The following is a 19,802-nucleotide window of genomic DNA, read 5'->3' as shown; positions in this document are numbered from 1 at the left end:
GTGCGATGACTTCAATCGTTTCTGTGGAAAAGTCAGCTGTCAATCTTTTTTGTTGCCGTTTTGAAGGATTGTCGTTTTTTCCTGTGGCTGCTTTTAAGATTTCTCTTTGTCTTTGATTTCATCAGCCTTACTAGGATTTATGTTGATGTGGTTTTATTTGTTCTGCTTGGGGTGCACAGAACTTGAATGGGTTGATAACTTTCATTAGTTTTAGGAATCTCCTGACTATTATCTGTTTGAATATTGCCTCTATCTCACTCTCTGTCCCTTTTCCTTTTAGGATTCTAATTACACAAATGTTAGCTCTTCTCACTGAGTTTCATGTATTTCAAATGTTGTTTTCTAGGTTTTTCTTTTCTTTTTTTTTTTTTTTTTTGTTTTTGTATTCCAGTTCACTGATCTGTCTTCTGTTGTAGCTAATCTGCCATTTACATGGATAGCTCCTAGTCCTCCTCTGAGTGTTGACAGCCATCTCTAAACCACTTCTATCTTTGTCTCTTCATTCCCCCAGCAAAGTCCAGGTTCTTTATGGGGGGACAGACCTCTTTGATTATGAAGTGCGCAGAACCTTCAACAACGACATGCTCCTGGCCTTTATCAGCAGCAGCTGCATTGCCGCCCTCGTTTACATTCTCACCTCTTGCTCAGGTAGGGCTTCTCGGAAGGTCTTGTCTCCTCCCAGTGTGCCCCTATCTGGACAAAGCCCTCCTTCTCAAGAATGCCACTAATAGTCTCCAATCCACCATTTCAGAGCTGGTGGGAAGGGGTGCTCAGAAATCGCTGTCCAACTTTAGGCAGGTAGATTGAGGTCCAGAGGCACATGGGCCTTACCTGAGGGCCTCCCACTCCTATTTTCTCATGCAATTTAACATTTTGTCCTTCGACCAGCTTTTTCTTGCGGTACCTTGTTTTGGGGAGTCTGGAGAATTGGACCCTTGTTTGGATTATTATGTAACCAGTTGTACAGTCCCAAGTCAGCCACACTTTTGTCTCCCAGTTTACTTTTCCAATGCCACCTTCTCATGTACCCTCGCTGCTTCTTACTGTGTGTATACAGTGAGAACTCTCTGTTGCCTAAGTGAATGAAAGATTGGTAATATTTTCAAAAATGGAAAAGACATTCATTCATCCATGTAACAGATACTGATTGGGCACCAACTATGTGCCTCTAAGGTAGCAGGGATCCAGTGATAAACATCACAGATAGACTTCCTGCTCCCACAGAACCTTTCTCTACTGGAGTGAAGAGCATTAAATAAATATATAATGTTTGTAATTTCCTACTTGCCCTTGAAATAAGTTTTGCAAAGAGGAAGACCTGTAAGCAAACTTCCTTACTCAGAGACGGCTTCTTCTTCCACTTGAGCCTGTGGCTTGGCTTCCTCTCTGGACATGGAGAACTGTGCAGGGCAAAAACGGGGTGGTGAAGGGTGCTCTGCAGGGGGATGGGGGGGTGTGAGGCAAGACCAGCCAGAGTCAGGACTCTAAGGGGGGGTTGTGTTACAAGGGGTGCCCCCACTGTATTCCCTGTCCCCTTGTCCCACCAGTATTCCTGTCCTTCTTTGGGATCGCCAGCATTGGCCTCAGCTGCCTGGTGGCCCTCTTCCTGTACCACGTGGTCTTTGGTGTTCAGTACTTGGGCATCCTCAACGGGGTGGCTGCCTTCGTGATAGTGGGCATTGGTGAGTTGCCTTCACTGCCGTAGCAATGGAGTTCCCACTTGAGAACTCTGCCCCAGAAAGGGTCTACTCCCTGGATGCAAAGGCTGGCTTCCGTGGAGGCTCCAAAAAGCCCTTTTCAGACCAGAGTCTCAGAGTGTGGTGGGAGGTAGAATGTGAGTGATGGGCAGATCCCCGTATATGGTGAACCCCCATGGAGGGAGCAGGTGCGTATGGGAGGTAGAGGTTAAGAATGGTGGGGAAAATCTAGGAAAGATGGGATGGAGGCAAAGATCTGGAAGAAGGAGCTTAGTTCTGGGGCTGGGGTGGGGCCAACGAGCGTGGAGGACGGGGCTTGGATTCTTGGTGGGTGGAGCCAAAGTCAGGTGGGTTTTACCAAACTCCAGGCTGAGAAGCGCAGGGTTCCCCTGGAGCCTCACCTCCCAGGGGTCCTCTCAGGGTTCATTTAGGCCCAGCCAGGGCCTGATTCTGGAGACCACAGAGTGATCCTGAGCCTGTCCCCACTGGCCCGGGACCCCTCCTGTAGGTGTGGACGATGTCTTCGTGTTCATCAACACCTACCGCCAGGCCGCCCACCTGGAAGACCCCCAGCTTCGGATGATCCACACCATCCAGACGGCAGGCAAGGCCACTTTCTTCACCTCCCTGACCACAGCCGCCGCCTACGCAGCTAACGTCTTCTCCCAGGTGGGAGACCGCCCTCTGACCCTCTCTCCCTGTCCTGGCCTCCCCGTGTGCCCCATACGTACCTGGCCCCTGGTCTCTGCTCTCTCTACCACCTCCTCTCTTGTGGCCACACAGCCTTTGTCTGAGGCACATGCCATGTCTGTAGAATTCATTTTTCCTACTTCTCACCATCACCAGAACTTAACAAATGGGAAAATTATAATAATACAAATATTACTTATTATTGAGGCTCATTAACAGTAATTGGGCATCTGCTTTGAAGTGCATTTGGCAGTTTCCAAAGCTCTTTTGCATTTAGTCCTTGTGATAAACTTATGACAAAGGTATCATTACATCCCTATTTTCCTCATACCTGTAAACTGAGGTACAGTGATGTCCCCAGGTCACACAGCTGGTAAGTGGTGATCTGACCATGTCTCCTGACCCCTGCAACCTCTCCCCCTCACCGGCTTCATGCTGCATTGGCACCACTCACATCGACTTTCCTCTCATTGACCCCGGGCTTCTTCAGGCTTTTGAGTTAGGCTCAGCAGAAGTATCTTGAGTTTGGGCCAGGTTGTTGGTGCTGACAGAAGCTGAAAGGCCGTGAGCCTGCCCTAGTCTTTGAGAAATTTTATCACCTGCACTGAATATCCCATCCAGACACCAGTGGATGCTTTAGGATTACCCAGGTCTCCCTAGAGAATCACACCAAGGAAAGCAGGCAGAGCCGAGTTCAAATCCCACCTCTGCCATCTACTGGCTGTGTGACCTGAGGCAGGTTGCTTAACCTCTCTGAGCCTCACTTTCCTCCTGTGTGGATTATGCAGGGACTGAAATGAGGTGATTGGGAAAGTGCTTCACCAACAGTGAAGACTTGTCTGCTCGTTGACTGCGGGGTTTCTTCTGACGGCCACACCCTGTGCAGGTCCCTGTCACACCTCTGGAGCATGCCCCTTGCTCCGTGGCCCCAGGCTCCCTAGTCCCACCCCTCCCTTCCCACTCACTGACACCTGGCCTGGTCTAACGGGGTGGGTCTGACTCCAGCCATTCACATGATGACAGTTACTGAGCACTCGCTCTGCGCCAGGCGTGTTCCGGGCACTGGGCAACAGCACAGACAAGAGCCTTCACTCTGGAAGTGGGACTCTTCCTCTCCTGTCATGCCCCCTGGCACCAGGCCTTGCCTTCCAGTGTCCTTCTGGGCCAGTAGCTGCCTTCCCGGCAGCTTGCGCCTCCTCGTCCTGCCGTAGGGAGCAGTCTGGGCTCCCGAGTGCCTTTGGCTGCGGTGTCCACGGGCTCCCTGGGCTGCAGGCCTAACCAGCCCCACGTCCTTCCACCTCTCCATCGCCAGATCCCGGCCGTCCATGACTTTGGCCTGTTCATGTCTCTCATCGTGTCCTGCTGCTGGCTGGCTGTGCTCTTCACCATGCCCGCCGCCCTGGGCATCTGGAGCCTCTACATGGCACCACTAGAGGGCGCCTGCCAGACCAGGTGAGCTGGGCAGGCAGGGATGAGGGGCAGGCGCGGGGGACTGTCCCCCCCTGACTATCCCTAACAGGCCCTTTTGATTCATTATTGAGCACTTTTTGTATGGCCAGTCCTCTGCTGGGCGCTACTGAGGGGGCAAGGGAAGGAGAAGAGGGCCCTGTTGGGTAGTTACCACTCGTGACCACCTGCTGCGATTTGGTGCCAATTATACTGACACCCTTCCCCCCAGGAGCCATGGAACTGGGCCTTCTCAGTCTGCCCATTTTACAGATGAAGACACGAGGACTTGGGGAGGTTAAGCAGCTTTCCTTAGGCCACCCATTCAGTAGGCGGCAGAGCCAGGATTGAAACCCAAGAATATCTGACTCTGGATCCTGTGCTGTTAGCCACCATGTGAAACGTCCTCGTATTTCTCGTCTTGGTGGAGAAGCAATATTTAGACATAGGAGCCACGGGCAAAGTCAAAAGGCCATCCCAGAGCTGCTGCCGGAGGTTGGGGGTCAGGATCTCGTGGGCCCAGGTGGCCGTGGGAGGGAGGGAGGGGAGAAAGGGAATGGGGCCCGGCCTGGGCGGCTGCCTGCACTTGGGGGTACTGAGGAACGATGGAGGGCCTCTGGCCTCGCTCAGGGCACACCAAGGCAGGGGTGTCGGGGGCCCACAGCAGCGTCCACCTGACTGTGAGCCACGGAGTGGCAGGAGGGAGCCGGAAGCCCAGCAGGGAGCTCGGACCTCAGACGTGGGCCGAGACTGACGGCTTGGCCCTTCCCCTCTCGCTCTCCCCTCTGGGTGGTGGTGTGGGCGGGGCGCTGCCCAAGGTGCTCCAGGCCAAGGCCCTGCTGTCTGAGTCTGCGTTGTGGCCATTCCACGCAACTGCGTTGTGTGACCACAACGTGGTGACTTCTATGACAGTTTTATGACATAGCAGTGAAATGTCATCGAGGAGGTGCCTTTTTCTAATCTCTATGGACATACCTAATAAGCCCCACACCACCCCTATCCCCGACTCCCCATCTGGGGCAGCAGCCGCAGAGGACACAGCAGACGGTCCTCCCAGGCCTGGGCTCCAGCCTCGGCCTCTCCTCTCGGCTGCTGTGGGACCCTGGGCGTATTCCTCAGCGCCCCTGCATCTCAGTTTCCTTTTCTGTAAAACGAGTGCGACTCCCGTATAGGGTTCCTGTGAGGAATAAGTGAGGGGGCGCACGTGGGGTTCGTAGCCCGCTGCCTGGCCTGTGGTACTTGTTACGTTTGCCGTGTGCTTATTCTTGTCCCTGGGGCGAGCCTCATCGCCCCCACGCTCACTTCAGCCACGGCCTCAGCCACGGCCGACACGCCCAGCCCAGCCTCGCTCCCCCTCCTCCTGGGTCAGAGCCCTGGGGCCGCCTGCCAGCAGAGGCAGGACTCCCCTGCTTTGGTCGCCTCGATAAGCGGGGGACTGCGTGCTGTCATTCCCCCCTCTCTGGGTAATGGCTGCCATCACCATGGGTCCCCCCCCAAAAGAAGAGTGGCTCCTGAGGGCCCTGGGGGAGATGGCACTGGAAGGAAATCAGGCACGGGTTTCCGGAGTGTGCTTGCGACATGGCAGCAGCAGCGTGAGACATGGGTTTGTGTGGGAGCCGGGACCCTGCCCCACCCTCGCCGGACACCCAGGACCATCAGGGCCCACCCCTCCCCCCACTCTCTCCACAGCTGCCACCAGAAGTGTGGCCGCAAGAGCTCCCTGCACTTCCCAGGGGACCTCTTTGCCACTCCCGAGCGGGCTGGGGGCAACCCAGCCCAGGGCCCCATGCCCTACCTGGACGATGACATCCCCTTGCTCAATGTGGAGGAGGAGCCAGGTGAGAGACGGGGGCAGGCCCTACCCTGGTGCGACCTGGGCGTGGCCTCTACCAGGGGAAGTGACTCTTGAGGACAGGCTGGACCCGAGGCAGGGGCTGGACCAGGCAACTTCTGGGTGGAGGGGGTGGAGCGCGGGGTGGGCTTAGACTCGGATGTGGGCCAGGCCTCTCACGGGCCGCCGCTCTGCCCGGGCAGTGTCTCCGGAGCTGGGGGACGCGTCTCTGGTGTCGGTGCCCCCCGAGGGCCTGCAGCCTGCGCCTGACGCGGGCAGCCGGGGGCAGCTCATCGCCCACCTCCAGGAGCTGCTGCACCACTGGGTGCTGTGGTCAGCCGTCAAGAGCCGCTGGGTGATTGTGGGTAAGTGGGCTCCGCGCCCTCCTTCCCCTCTGTCTTGTAGCTTCTACCCAGTGTCAGAATGTGGGGGTCCGGCTCCCCCAAAGAACAAGTGGGCATTGGGAGCACCACCCTCCCCACATCCTGCAAATGAGCTAGAGATCGGCGTCCCTCGCTTGCTCTGAGCCTCGCTTCCTCTCTTTGTGTTATGTAGCTGGTCCTTGGTAGCTTTCATTTACTGAGCACCTACTATGTGCCAGTCATCGTGCTTGGCAGTACGGCAGAGCACTCTGTGCTTGAGCTCTGGAGTTAGGCCGGCTTGGCAGGGCTGGACCCCACATCCTACGGTGCGCTAGCTGCCCGACCTTGGCGACCTTGGCTGCGTCCATCAGTCTGAGCCTCAGCGTCCTGTCCCGTGACTGAGGATAAGATTCGGCAGCTGGAAGGAACACCACAGTGTATTCCCTGTGTAAAGAACTTAGCCCAGTGCATGGCATGCAATAAGTGCTCATTACACTCTTAAGCACTGCTATTATTCTTACTGGCAGCAATATTTAGGGCTGTGTACAAACAACTGAATGAGCCAGTTCTTTAGAAACTAAATGCTCTAAGATAGTGTCTGGTTCTTGCCCAGGAGGGTGAGCTTGGAGCTTATTGTCTGATTCCCAAGTGACACGCAGCAACCAACGCCAGCCCGCGGACTGATGCCGAGCCAGCTTCCCCCACAGGCTGGCAGGCTGGGGCCGCCCTTCCCCTGCGCCCCCATCGAGGGGGGCGGCACTGTGCCCCAGCCCCGCCTCGTGCGGTGTCCTCTCCTCACAGGGCTCTTTGTCTCCATCCTCGTCCTGTCGCTGGTGTTCGCCAGCCGGCTCCGCCCCGCCAGCCGCGCCCCTCTGCTCTTCCGGCCCGACACCAACATCCAGGTGCTGCTGGACCTCAAGTACAACCTGAGCGCTGAGGGCATCTCCTGCATCACCTGTTCAGGTGAGGGTTTCCATCCGGGGGTCCTCTGCAGGCCCCGGCTCTTGTTGGAGTCCAGGTCTCAAAGGCTATTGGCTGAAGAGTGTGAGACCCGCGCTCAGCGTTTCCGCCCTTCATTAAACCAGTACTTCCTGGGTGTCCGCTGCCTAGCTCAGGGGAGACCACAGTGGGTGGGACAGGCTTCCCAAGCTCATGGAGGTCATTCCACTGCTAGGGGTGGCCATGGAAATGGTAGATCTGAGCTGTGATGAAGAGCACAGTGCCCAGGAGCTCAGCATCATGGAGGGTTTCCTGGGAGAGGTCATGTCTCAGCAGAGACTCAAAGAATGGGGAGGGCTTAGCCTGGCTGGGAGGGGGGATGGTGGGGGCTGGGGGCAGCGTGCTGATGGTGGCAGTGGAGTCAAGAGACATTCCACGGAACTTAGTGACAGTACATGTCAGGGAGGAGCAAGGAAGTGAAATAAAGCTGTTTCCCTGCCTCCGAAGTGGCCTGGGCCAGGCCCTCATTTTACAGAGGGAAGCAAGTCGACCCAAGGTCACACATACAGCTTTGCCAGGGCACTTAGAAACCAAATGAGAGGATGCCTGGGCGAACACCTTCAGCTCCTGGGAGAAGATCCGCTGACTGCTGTAATTGCCTTCGTCTAATTAGGGTGCTGTGCAGATTAACTTGGCCTTCCCCTTGGTAATGGCATTAGCCAAATGCATGGTAATTGACTGCGGCTCAGAGAGGTGCCCGAGGAGCCCCCTCCTAAATTGGAGCCAGCCCCTCGGCATCCCGGGCTCCCCTCCTGCCCGCCTGGGCATGCAAATTAAACTCCGTTGTCACTGCTGCTACAAGGACTCCTGCGAGCCCTCGATCCCTCAGGGCCTGGAGGCCAAAAGACACATCCACTCCCATTTCACAGATGGACAAACCCTGGGCGATCCCAAAGTTCCTGGGAGCGTCTAGAGAAGGGCCAGGACCTCAGTCAGAGTCCAGCCTCTTTTACCTCTTAGCACCCTGGCCTGCCTCTTATAGGGACCCCTCACATTGTAGCAGAAAGAGCTGCAGTTTGAGGGGCAGACAAGACGTGGTCCTAACGGGGCTCAGCCTCTGACATCCTCTGCGGGTCCCCTGACTCCCCTGAACTTTTGCCCTCTTCCCTGTCAAATGGGGTTAACAGCAATGACCTCCTAGGATTATTGTGAGGATTAAATTTTCAAAGGTGTAATTTCTCTCATTAAAAAACAAACTCATCTACAATGCTCGTGCAAACTAGGAGCGTCTCCAACCATCTCTGCTGGTTGGTAACGTTCCACTTCTGATCGCTCCTGACAAGCGCTCTAACTGAGCATCTATCATGAGCTAAGAGCACGAGAAGCAGCATTCCGCGTGGCCCCCAGCCACCGTCTGGATGGACGATGTCGTCACATGTGACAGAGGAAGGGAGTGAGGCCCACAAATAGGAGTAGGGGCAGCTTTGGAGCGTCTCTGGCTGGTGCATACGTGCCTTCCTCTTGCTTAAGATTCAACTTCAATATTTGATGTGTTCTTTCAGTTCCATTTGATTTCTCTCAGACCTCTGCCAGTCCCCCTCCTCTAGCCGAGGGCCCTGGGCACCATGTCCGAGGTTGACGCTGGTCCCAACCTCTGCCCTCCCCCACTACACCCAGCCAGGGAGGCCCTGCGGCCCCTGACCCAGCTTGGTGGGGGGCAGGTCTGTTCCAGGAGAAGCCCCACAGCCTGCAGAGCAACATCCGGACGTCCCTGGAGAAGAAGAAGCGGGGCTCAGGGGTCCTATGGGCCAGCCGGCCCGAGGCCACCCCACAGGGTCAGTGGGAAGCGTGGCCCGCCTGGGGTGGGGGTGTCAGGAGACCCTGCCTGGTGCGGGGGGTGGGGGAGCCTGTGAGGGGAGTAGGTTGAAGTCTCCTGGGAGATGAGAGCCTGTGCCCTTGGATCACTGTGGATGGGTTGGATGGCCGGGGACTCGGGTGAACTGGGTCCCCTACCACTGTCCCACCAGCTAGCCCCAGCCAGGACAATGGGCTCCTCTCCGGTCCCTGCACCAGCCTGTGGTGCCCCGTGCCCCTGCCCTGTGCGCCAAATCCATCCTGAGTCGGGGGTGGCAGGGGCATCCCGACGCCGGGGTCTCCGTCAGAGGCAGGGTCCTGGGACCCGTGTAGGAATTAAGTCCCCTGCAGGGCAGTTCTGTATGCCCGTGGTCACCCCCACTGTGCCCACCATTGCCATTCAGAGCCCCAACCCCACCGCTCACACTGCTCACATGACTGGCATCTCTGCCACTACCCTCGTCTATGCTGACACAGCGTCATTAAAATGCGCCATTGCTGCCACTCCCTCTACCCGCGCCTCCACCCACGCTGTCCAGGCAGCCGCCCCATCCTGGCGACCTCCACCGCCAAGGTCAGGGCTCAGCTCCTCCGTCGGCAGAGAGGGGACTGCCCCGGGGTCAGGGGATGCAGCCGAGGTAACTGCACCCCCTTCCACCCCTCGTCTGTCCCCTAGATTCCCCAGGCACCGTGTACGTCTCCAAGGCGATGAGTAGAGGCCACCTGGCTGTCTACAGGCTCTCCCTCAATGCCAGCCTGCCTGCCCCTTGGCAGATCGTATCCCCTGGGGACGGGGAGGTGCCTTCCTTCCAGGTAAGCCTGGGCTGTCGTGAAGCGAGCCACCACCACCAGGGGAGCGGGCCCCCAGTGCCTCGCTGCGGGGCACTGGCCCTGTAGGGAGGGGGAGGCCGGGTCTGTGCAGCCAGAGCTGCTGCAGGCCGATGGAGACCCTGTCCCGCCAGTAGCCAGGGCTGTGGTAGGGCCCTGCGGAGTGGTGAGCACAGGCGTCCGGGGCAGCCAGTCCTGGGTTCGAGTCTTGGCTCTGCCCCTTGTAGTCTGTGCATCTTTGGGCAGATGACTTAGTCTCTCTGAGCCTCAGTTTCCTTCTCTGTGAAATGGGGTATGAAAAGCGCCAGCCTGGGTTGTCGGAGATGCGCGAGGTAAGGCCCGTGTGTTATGGAGCCCCTGGAGGGCCATGAGCGCTCGACCCTCAGTGGCCCTTCGTTAGATGGCTGTTCCTGGCAGCTGCCCCAGCGCCCCAGGAAAGGGCCTCTAAAGGCCAAGCCGGGCCCCTGGTTTTCCCTCGCAGCAAGCAGTTGTTTCTTTAACACGTTACGTGTTCGCCAGCACATTTGTCCACTTGAAAGACGAGGGATCTGGGGCGTTTCCCGACTCGGAGCCTTTGCATTGCTGTTCCCACCACCTGGAAGGCTTTCCTTCTGACTTCACGCGTGCTGACTCCTCATTCGGGTCTCGGCATAAAAGTCATGAATGTCACCTCCCCTCAGAGCCTGTTCTGGCCGTCGTCTTGGTTTTTCCTCCTGTCCCCCTGCCTATTTATTCTGTGCCTTACCCTCATGGCCGTTTTAACTCCTGGCCCCTAAAAGGATCTAGAGCAGGGTAACTGGCAACCCACGGGGGCAGGGCCCAAGCCCATCTTGCTCTCTGCTGTGAGCCCAGCTCCGGGCCTGGCATGGAATCGATGCTCAGCCGGAGGAAAGACTGAGGCTCAGAGAGGATTTGCCTACTCTTGCCCCTCGAACCCAGGCCTCCTGTGCCCCTGCCCAGGGCTCTCTGCCACTCTGGGGGCTGGGACTGGGTGGGACAGGAGGAGGAGGGAGGGGACAGCGCCGGAAGCCAGGCCCGGCCGAGGCAGCCTCCCGGAGTCACATGTCTTGTCTCTGTCGATCCACTGCTTAGGTGTATAGAGCGCCTTTTGGTAACTTCACCAAGAAGCTGACCGCTTGTATGTCTACAGTAGGGCAGCTGCAGGCGGCGAGCCCCGCCCACAAGTGGATGGTGACGACCTTGGCCTGCGACGCCAAGCGGGGCTGGAAGTTCGACTTCAGCTTCTATGTGGCCGCCAAGGAGCAGCAGCACACCCGGTAAGAGCCTCGCCAAGAAGCCTGTTTCCCCCGGCCTGGCCCCGCTTCCCTCCCCTCGCTTCCTCTCTGTCCCCCAGTGCCAGGAAGTGTCTTTAAAAACCCATGTCCCTTTCTACACATCAGTTCAGATATTTCTCTACCCAGGACAGGGGGCGGGGGTAGAGGGGGACCACCAGCAAAGATGGCGGCCAGTGATCTGCTTCCATCTGCTTCTCTCCCTCCTGATGGGTCACAATGGCCACCTCACGGCTCCTCAGTGTGCCCAGAAGCTCCCACCTCAGGGCCTTGCATTTGCTGTCCCCTCTGCCTAGAGTGCTCTGCCCCGGCTCCTCATGAGGTTGACGTCTCGAGATTCAGGCCTCTGCCCACCGTCCCCTCCTGGGAGAGGCTGTCCCAGGTCCCTCCCCCGTATAAAATGGTCACATCTGGTCTCTCCCCTACACCGCCTCTTTCTGGCCCCTTCACTGCCTGGCATTGCACCCACCTACCAGCTGATCGCCCGTCTTCCCTCAGGGCACATGCACGTTGGCAGCGGAGGCCTCCAAACTGTCGGTCCATGCTGCGTCCCCAGCACCTACTGTGGCGTCTGGCCCAGAGCCAGCGCTCCACAAACACTCGCTGAACGAAGGAGCGAGTGAGCGCACTCTGTACTTCCTCTCCGAGACACTTATTTCGCTCTCGATGTAGATAATTAATTCAGAAGATAGGGAATGTCCCTCCTCAGACTGTAAGGTGACAGGAGGGACTCTGTCATGTTTACCTACTGTATAGTACACTCAGGCCCTGCCTATGCCTGGCACAAAGTAAGTGCCCAAAATAACACTTCACTGCGTTGTGTGCCTTGGGGCGTCTCGAGCCAGCTGGGGCATTTTTTCCCAGGCCTCATCCTGTGTCCCAGGCCAGGGCCCTATGTGCGTTTATCCGTTGAGGCCATTAGTAGCCAAGGATCTCGCTTTCCCCCTTCGTTCGTTTCACAAACCCCGAGCGCTGTCCGTGTGCGGCACTGCGTGGGAGCTGAGGATACGGTGGTGAACAGACAGTGGCGCGGTCGCCCTCTGGCCTACTGGCGGGAGACGGCTGATAGCAAGTCATCCGCGATGTCATTACAAATTATGTACAAGCTCTGACAGGAAGAGCCAGGCTGCCATAGTCTAGAGCACAGAGTGGGGCCGTGCACTGGTGGGCAGCTGGGGCCGTGGCCTCTGGCAGGGCCCAGCCTCAAGATCACCAGTCCCCACACAAAGCCAAACTCCACTTGGGGCAGAGGGGTGATCAGGACGGGCCTGCTAGGGTACCCCTAGCTTGGCTTGTTTGGGGGGGGTCCCGCTGCCCACCCACCCCTGAGCCCAGGGCTGGGCTTGCTCTGCACATACACAACAGTGGGATCAGGCTTGCTGGATGAGCTTAGAACATTCTAGAAAGAACCTTGAGCTACATCAGGTCCAGCAGTGAGCAAGCTGACCAAAGAACCCTTTCTTTAAAGCAGAATATTGAGTCTCCATAACTGTTGAGGTTGAGGTGGGGAACCTGCTGAGCTTCTGAGCAAGGACCCCCCCCAAGGCTGGCCCTGGGGCCCCTGTGTGAACTCTTGCACCTCTAGAGGGCAGTGTGGGAACTGCATTTCTCCGACCCTCATGCCACCTGGAGGGGGAGGGCCGGGAGCCGTCTCACACGGTGGGCTTTGGCAGGGGCTGGATGAGAACCAGCACCCCAGCCCCCAGCCGGCGACCAGGTCCCTGTGCTGGGGGAGCCCAGTGCTGTCCCCTGCTCTCTTCCAGCCCCTGCACATGGTGGCGCTTCCCTCGCCCTTCCCCCCGCTCCCAGCCGCGCCCCCCGCCGCCCCGCCGCTGCCCGGCCTCCCCGACCTCCCCGACCTCAGTCCAGCCTCCCTTACCTCCGCAGGAAACTGTACTTCTCGCAGTCCCACAAGCCACCCTTCCACGGGCGCGTGTGTGCGGCACCTCCCGGCTGCCTGCTCAGCTCCAGCCCTGATGGGCCCACCAAAGGCTTCTTCTATGTGCCCAGTGAGAAAGGTACACATGGGAGGAATCGGTGGGGCCCGGGGGGTCTGGGCAGCAGCTCCGCTACAACGACAACTCCCCCCGCAGGGCCCAGGGCCCGCCTCTCAGCCACCTTCGGCTTCAACCCCTGCGTGAACACAGGCTGCGGGAAGCCGGCGGTGCGGCCGCTGGTAGACACGGGCGCCATGGTCTTCGTGGTCTTCGGCATTGTTGGCATCAACCGCACGCAGCAGGCAGACAACCATGTCATCGGAGACCCGGTACGCGGGCCCACTGTGAGCAGATGCCAAAGGTCCCCGACCAACCGGGCTTAAAACAAGCACCAGCCCGGAGGCCTCCCTCCCCAGGCCAGGCAGTCCCCTGGGCGGCGTTTCTCTTGAGAACTGAGCTCAGCTGAGCTCTCAGAATCACCCAGGAATCTGAACACATTTGGGGGCCTGAGCTGGCTGTCCCTCCCCCTTAGGGGCAGGGCTGGAGAAGAGGGCAATGCACGTGTAGAAAACTACCACCCCGTGGGGCCTCCCTCCTCTCGTGTGTGCTGGTGTTCCATGTGGGCTCCTGGACGTTGGGAGGGAGAGGGGCTGTGACAAGGGGTGTGTCTGGCTCACGTGGGAGCTGGGCACATGGTAGGAGGAGCTGGACTCAGGCACAGTGGCGCTGCTGCCTTGAGAAGCCAGTCCTGTGGGGAGCCCAGGGTCAGACACGAAGAGATTTGGGAGGTAGCTGGAGTCAGAGGAGATGTGCCTGCCAGGCCCCGGCCGAGAGTCGCAGGTGTTCAGGGTAGGGCTGGGGGCTGGGAGGGACCAGGCCTCCCCGCAGGGAGGATGGGGAGGACCTGGCTGTGCCGGGGGGGGGGCGGGGGGTGAGGAAAGCAGGAAGCCCAGGACAGAGGGCTGTGAGTGAAAGCAAGGAGGTGAGACTGAAGGGGCCTGTGCGGGATGGGCATAAGGGGGGCAAAAGGTGCTGCTGGGGGGGCGGGCCTGGGCGGGGACCCCGAGGGACCACGCCCAGGGCTCCAGCTTGGCAACGAAGGCCGTGGGGGCCCAGGACTGAGTTCCCGACTCACTGAGCGGCCTGCGCCGGCTTGTGTCTCCTTGGGAAAGGGCAGCGTCATCTATGACAGCAGCTTTGACCTCTTCAAAGAAATTGGGCACCTGTGTCGCCTCTGCAAGGCCATCGCGGGGAACTCGGAGCTGGTGAAGCCAGGCGGGGCCCAGTGCTTGCCCTCAGGTGTGTGGGGAGCCACTCCTCGGAGGGAGGAGGGACCGGGAGCGCCAGGGGGCCTGCAGACACGTTTCTGTGCCCCAGTGGCTGCACCAGGGTCAGGGTGTGCAGACATTTGTGCGTCTTCCAGGAGAGAGTGGGCTCGGTCGTGAATGGAGCTGGCCCAGAGGAACCCGTGTGTGGCGGCAGGTGCAGCGTGTGTGGGCTCGCCTGCGGGAGGGGCCTTTCCAAAACTGGGAGCAGGGACTGGCCCGTACGTGACCAGCTCTCCCCGCTGAGAGGACACAAGACGGCGTTCTCTGCCCACGTGGCAGATGGGTGTTGTAGATTCCCAATGACGTTGCCCATGGTCACACACACCTTAAAGCTGAGGGTAGAGGGAGGGCTTGTGCCCCTCCCCCGCTCCTGCCCATGTGCATGGGGGAAGGGGCGGGTTGGGGAGGGGTGCTCTCCCGGGTAACCCCCACCTGCCTCTCTCCTCCCCGCAGGCTACAGCATCTCCTCCTTCCTACAGATGTTGCACCCTGAGTGCAAGGAGCTGCCCGAGCCCAACCTGCTCCCGGGGCAGCTGTCACACGGGGCCGTGGGCGTCAAGGAGGGACGTGTGCAGTGGATCTCTATGGCCTTTGAGTCGGTGAGCCCCTGGCGGCCTTGCATGCGTCATCTCTGATCCCTGGCCCTTGTCCCAGCCCAGAGGGGTTGCTCGTCAGAGGGGGATACGAGGCGCAGGGAGAGGGGGCAGCTTGTCCGAGGCTGCCTGGTTAGTGAGCTGCGGTGTGGAGTGCTGAGCCAGCCCTCGGGGCCCTGCCCTCCCGCTGCACAGGCTGCCGGTCACTCCCACAGCCCTCCCTCCCCGCCTGCCCGGGGTCTGTGCAGCCTCTGGGCTGCAGGGGCAGGCGGGGTGGGGGATGGGGAAAGAACAGGACACTGCCCTTTGCCACTGCGGGGCCCCTTGGGGCCGCAGACCTCGGTGCTGGGCCACCCGCAAGAGGACTTGGAAGCCAGGGAACTGACCATCCCGTACCTCACTGCTCCCTCTCTCACCCCAACGCCCTGCAGGCTCTGCCCAAGAAGACACACACATGCGTGCACACATGTGCCCCGACACGCACATGCCTGCCCTGGGCATGTGCGGGTCTCACGTCCCTGGCACTTCACGGGGTGACGCTTGCCAAGTCTGCCCCTGCGGCCTCCATGCCGCGACCTGGGGTCCGGTCCTGCTCTGGTCCCAGTGTGCCCCGTGACCCTGAGCAAGTAGCTCATTCCCTCTGGCCCCAAGTTCCTCCTCCAAAGAATGGGGTCCCAGATCCCTGCCCGCCTTCTGATGGTCATTGAGAAGCAACAGGGAGATCGCAAAAGGGCCCTGGGGAATGAGAACGATGGTGACGCGGGTACAAGTGGCCCCCGGCCCCGCTCTCCTTCCCACCACGTGTGCCACTCACTGCACAGGCAGCCAAACCACCAGCCACCAGCCAGGGGGCCTGGGCACCCTCCCAGCCCTCAGTGAGCCCCAGGCTAATGCAGACACTGGCGCAAAGCCCAGGGAGTATTTTTAATTGTGGTAAAATATACATAATGAAATTGACCATCTTGGCCATTTCAAAGTGTACAGTTCAGCCGTATTAAGCATATTCACATTGTTGTACAACCAGTACCACCATCCCTCTTAACTTTTCATCTTACAAAACTGAAACTCTGTCCCCAAGAAACACTAATCCCTCCTCCATGCCCCCCCACCCCCACCCCCACCCCAGTCCTGGTGACCCGTGTTCTCCTTTCGGTCCCTGTGACTCTGTCTCCTCTGGGTGCTTCCTCTCCGTGGAATCACACGGTGCGTGTGTGGCTCAGCTCACTCGGCACGATGTCCTCCAGGCGGATCTGAGTTCTAACCGGTGTCAAATGTCCTTCCTTTGTAAGGCTGGAGCCGCACGCAGTTTCGGAGATGAGAATCCCTGCTCAGGTTCTCTGTGTGGAAGCGTGTCACTTCCGAGCTGACCCCCAGCCATACTCGGCCGCACGTGTGCGCACAGGCGCACTGTGACTTGCTCGGACTCGGGGAGTGGAACTGGGCCAGTGAGATAACTAGGTGAAGGGTCAGGGCAAGACGAGTGCCCATGTCCCCAGTGTCCCTCGAACAGCCCCTCCGGCTGGAACCAGTCAGGTCACTTTCTGCCTTCCTGGGCTCCCAGTCCAGCCAGCAGATGGGCAGGTTGCTGGGCAAACAAGAATTACGATTCAGAGGCCAGAATGTGGGTCCCCTCCTGCTCGGGGGCATCTGCCCATTTGCTGAATTCGGTCACTTTAAAAGTAATAGGTTTCTGCCTATAGGTTTCTTGCCGACCCAAGAGGATGCCCATTTTGGGGCATCAAGGAAGGCTTCCTGGAGGAGATGGAACCATAGTGAGCCTTGAAGGATGAGTGGGAGCTGGCTTTGCAAGCAGAGGGTGGGACATAAAAGCAGGAGGCTTTGGGAGCTGAAGGTGGCTCCGTTGGAAAGGGGCAGGGACTTTGGTTGCATCGGAACCTGCTGCTGCCATAAGAATCACACGTGTCCCCAGAAGCTGGCAGGTGGTCGTCTTGGATTGGCTCACCCTCCCTCCCCACACACAACATGGTCCATTCGCAGGTGGCCAAGGACTGGCTACACCTGCCCCGGAAGAAACCAGCCATGGCCTGGGGAGGGTGAGTGGGCCACAGCCTCCTGCCCGTCTCACTGGCTCATGTCCCCCACAGACCACGTACAAAGGCAAGTCCTCCTTCCAGACCTACTCGGACTACCTGCGCTGGGAGAGCTTCCTGCAGCAGCAGCTGCAGACGTTCCCCGAGGGCTCGGCCCTGCGCCGCGGCTTCCAGACCTGCGAGCACTGGAAGCAGATCTTCATGGAGATCATAGGTGAGCAGCCGCCAGCCGTCCTCTCCCCACCCCTGGCTCTCACGGGATGGGCGGTGGCAGCGGGGGACCGCGACGTGACCTGGGCATAGAGGGCTTGCCGTGGCCTGTCTGAGCCACACTTGCCACCTTCTCAACCCTGGCCCAGAGCCCGGGAGACACGGGAATGACCCAGTGGCTGGGAACACTAGTCAGCAGCCGGAGTTTGGGTCCCCTCCTGCTCAGGGGCATCTGGTCACGTTCTCTGATCCTGAATTTGGCCACCTACAAAGGAATAGCAATGGCCACTGTCACTCTGAGCCCCACCTGTTTAACTCTATTTAAACTCTAGAGGGGCCTGTGGGGTGGGTCCTGCTCCTGCCCCATTGCACAGATGAAGAAATGGAGGCTCAGAGAGGTCAAGGGGCTTCCCCCGCCGGCTGTGACCGTGCCCATGGGTTTAGCCCCGGTGACCTCTGAACTGTAGGGGTGAGGGGAGGTGTGGGTGCCCCACCTGCTCAGCCCGGCTGAGGACCCTGTTCTCTCGCCCGGCAGGGGTGCAGAGCGCCCTGTATGGCCTGGCCCTGTCCTTGCTCATCTGTGTGGCTGCGGTGGCCGTGTTCACCACCCACGTGCTGCTCCTGCTGCCCGTTCTCCTGAGCATCTTGGGTACGTGGGCTGGGAACCAGCGGGGGCCCCGGGGGTGGGGAGGCGCCCACCAGCAGCTTCCTCCCCGCCCTTCGTTGTCACATCCCCTCAGATGTGTTGCCACCTCTGGGCTCCCCCGCCGGCTCTCTCTGGTCCAGACCCTCCTGCCGCCAGAGGTGGGGGCTCCACTCTAGGCTCCCCGCCCCGTTCCCCAGGGGCCTCTGCGTTCACCCAGAACCCCCGGGACCGTGCAGTGGGACCGGGCGTGAGCTGCCCCCTGCCGCCCCCGCCCCACAGGCATTGTCTGCCTCGTGGTGACCATCATGTACTGGAGCGGCTGGGAGATGGGCGCCGTGGAAGCCATCTCCCTGTCTATCCTCGTCGGCTCCTCCGTGGACTACTGCGTCCATCTGGTTGAGGGCTACCTGCTGGCCGGAGAGAACCTGCCTCCCCACCAGGCGGAGGTGAGCGCCCTGCCCACCCCGCCCCTCCCCACGAATCTTTTCCCACCTCAGTGCCGCTGCGGGACACCTCCGTGCCCGACCCCCAGCCCCAGTGCCTTCTGGAAGCACGGTGTCCAGGTCCGATGTCCCGGGGACTCAATTCCACGGCAGCTCCCCCAAAGCAGCGCTCTGGGCCCTGGGTGGGTCCACGCCCCCAGCCCCCGAAAATGAGCATGAGGGGTTGGACCAGGCAGCATCCAAGGGCCTTTCCTACTTCTGGGCCCCCTGAGTCCGAGTCTCACTCCCCAGCCTGGGGAGCAGGGCTGGGCCCTTCATTCATGACCCTGAGGCCACCAGCTGGCCCTCTGTGGCTCCATGACAACATGCTCTTGACTCAATGCCCAAAACAGCCCTGGGTTTCATAAAGATTTTGTTTTCTCCTAGTTTGGAATTGTATTGGTGTGAAAACATCCAGAAATATGTAAATTAAATTATTTAGACATTTAGCTGCTTGTGGTCAAACAAAGGAAATCAGTTCCAAGTAGGGATCCCATTTATGAGGACCTACTATGGGGATCATCAACATCCTGGTTGTCATAGCAACCTTGAATGCAGGCCGGTGAGGGGCAGTGAGTCCTCCCCCTCCACTCTGCTCTGTGAGCTGCTGTGGGGAAACCATTTCATCTCCTCACAACCCTGTGGAGCTGGTGCTGGAATTATGCCACTTAACGGAGGCAGAACTGGGGGCCTCCAGGGGCAGGGCCGGCCTTGGGCAGGGGTTGCGCGTTGACCCAGCACCCGAGCCCCAACCCAGGCCCCAGGCAGGGCGGGATCCCACCGTCCCGTCAGGTCCCCCGCCCCAGCCTCTGCTCTCACCCGCTCCCAGGACGCCCACTCCCAGCGCCAGTGGCGGACGCTGGAGGCCGTGCGGCACGTGGGCGTGGCCATCGTCTCCAGCGCCCTCACCACCGTCATCGCCACGGTGCCCCTCTTCTTCTGCATCATCGCCCCTTTCGCCAAATTCGGCAAGATCGTCGCACTCAACACAGGCGTCTCCATCCTTTACACGCTCACAGTCAGCACGGCCCTGCTCGCCATCATGGCCCCCGGCTCCTTCACGCGGACCAGGACTTCCTTCCTCAAGGCCTTGGGTGCCGTGCTCCTGGCGGGGGTCCTGGGGCTGGGCGCCTGCCTCGTGCTCCTCCGGAGCGGCTACAAGATCCCTCTGCCCAACGGGACCTCCCTATAGCCCCGGCACGGGGTCCTGACTGGCTCACTCTGGTCCCGCGCGTGGGGACGAGACGCTTGTTCTATGACTGCTTTCCAGCTCGGCTCCCGCTCATCTTGTCCCCAGGCCTGGGCTGGAGGACAGCCTCGGCCCAGCACGGGAGCGGACGCCCACCTGTGCGGCCCGCACGGCCTTCGTCACCGCTCCCAGCCCGAGCTGGGTGGTGAGCCGGCCGCCACCGCCACAATGGGTTCCCCCACCGACAGCGGCAGAGACCAGCTCTCCTGGTCACCACGGAGGTCAGGTTGCCTTTGCAGGCGTGTCCCTCTCACACCCCGCGGTCCTCACGGCAGCTCTCCGATGTGGGTGTCCAGGACCCCTGTTCAGCAGACGTGAAAACTGAGGCACCAGGAGGCCAAGGGAAGGCCTGAAGCTGCATCCGTGG

At 59.6% G+C, this 19,802-nt stretch overlaps 1 protein-coding gene across 1 annotated transcript in view; it reads left to right on the top strand.

Annotated features, from left to right (window-relative positions):
- The window catches only part of DISP3 (dispatched RND transporter family member 3), a 42,508-nt gene extending 23,130 nt beyond the window's left edge, over window positions 1-19,378 (top strand). Inside the window, exons 4-21 of the mRNA XM_054579649.1 lie at window positions 512-648; window positions 1,548-1,682; window positions 2,206-2,366; window positions 3,700-3,839; window positions 5,523-5,671; window positions 5,868-6,029; window positions 6,828-6,989; window positions 8,687-8,800; window positions 9,496-9,632; window positions 10,740-10,924; window positions 12,827-12,957; window positions 13,033-13,205; window positions 14,049-14,175; window positions 14,658-14,803; window positions 16,903-17,062; window positions 17,594-17,707; window positions 17,984-18,150; window positions 19,016-19,378. Of these exons, the coding sequence (XP_054435624.1) occupies window positions 512-648; window positions 1,548-1,682; window positions 2,206-2,366; window positions 3,700-3,839; window positions 5,523-5,671; window positions 5,868-6,029; window positions 6,828-6,989; window positions 8,687-8,800; window positions 9,496-9,632; window positions 10,740-10,924; window positions 12,827-12,957; window positions 13,033-13,205; window positions 14,049-14,175; window positions 14,658-14,803; window positions 16,903-17,062; window positions 17,594-17,707; window positions 17,984-18,150; window positions 19,016-19,378 (2,863 nt within the window). The remainder of the gene's footprint in view (window positions 1-511; window positions 649-1,547; window positions 1,683-2,205; window positions 2,367-3,699; window positions 3,840-5,522; window positions 5,672-5,867; window positions 6,030-6,827; window positions 6,990-8,686; window positions 8,801-9,495; window positions 9,633-10,739; window positions 10,925-12,826; window positions 12,958-13,032; window positions 13,206-14,048; window positions 14,176-14,657; window positions 14,804-16,902; window positions 17,063-17,593; window positions 17,708-17,983; window positions 18,151-19,015) is intronic.
- Window positions 19,379-19,802: the final 424 nt, after the last annotated feature.

The sequence above is a fragment of the Pteronotus mesoamericanus genome, unplaced genomic scaffold (assembly GCF_021234165.1).
Source record: "Pteronotus mesoamericanus isolate MK-2021 breed Mesoamerican mustached bat unplaced genomic scaffold, CSHL_Meso_final contig_557, whole genome shotgun sequence".
NCBI classification, from domain to species: Eukaryota; Metazoa; Chordata; class Mammalia; order Chiroptera; family Mormoopidae; genus Pteronotus; species Pteronotus mesoamericanus.
Note: the sequence above shows the minus strand (reverse complement) of the source record. Positions and strands in the feature narration are given on the sequence as shown.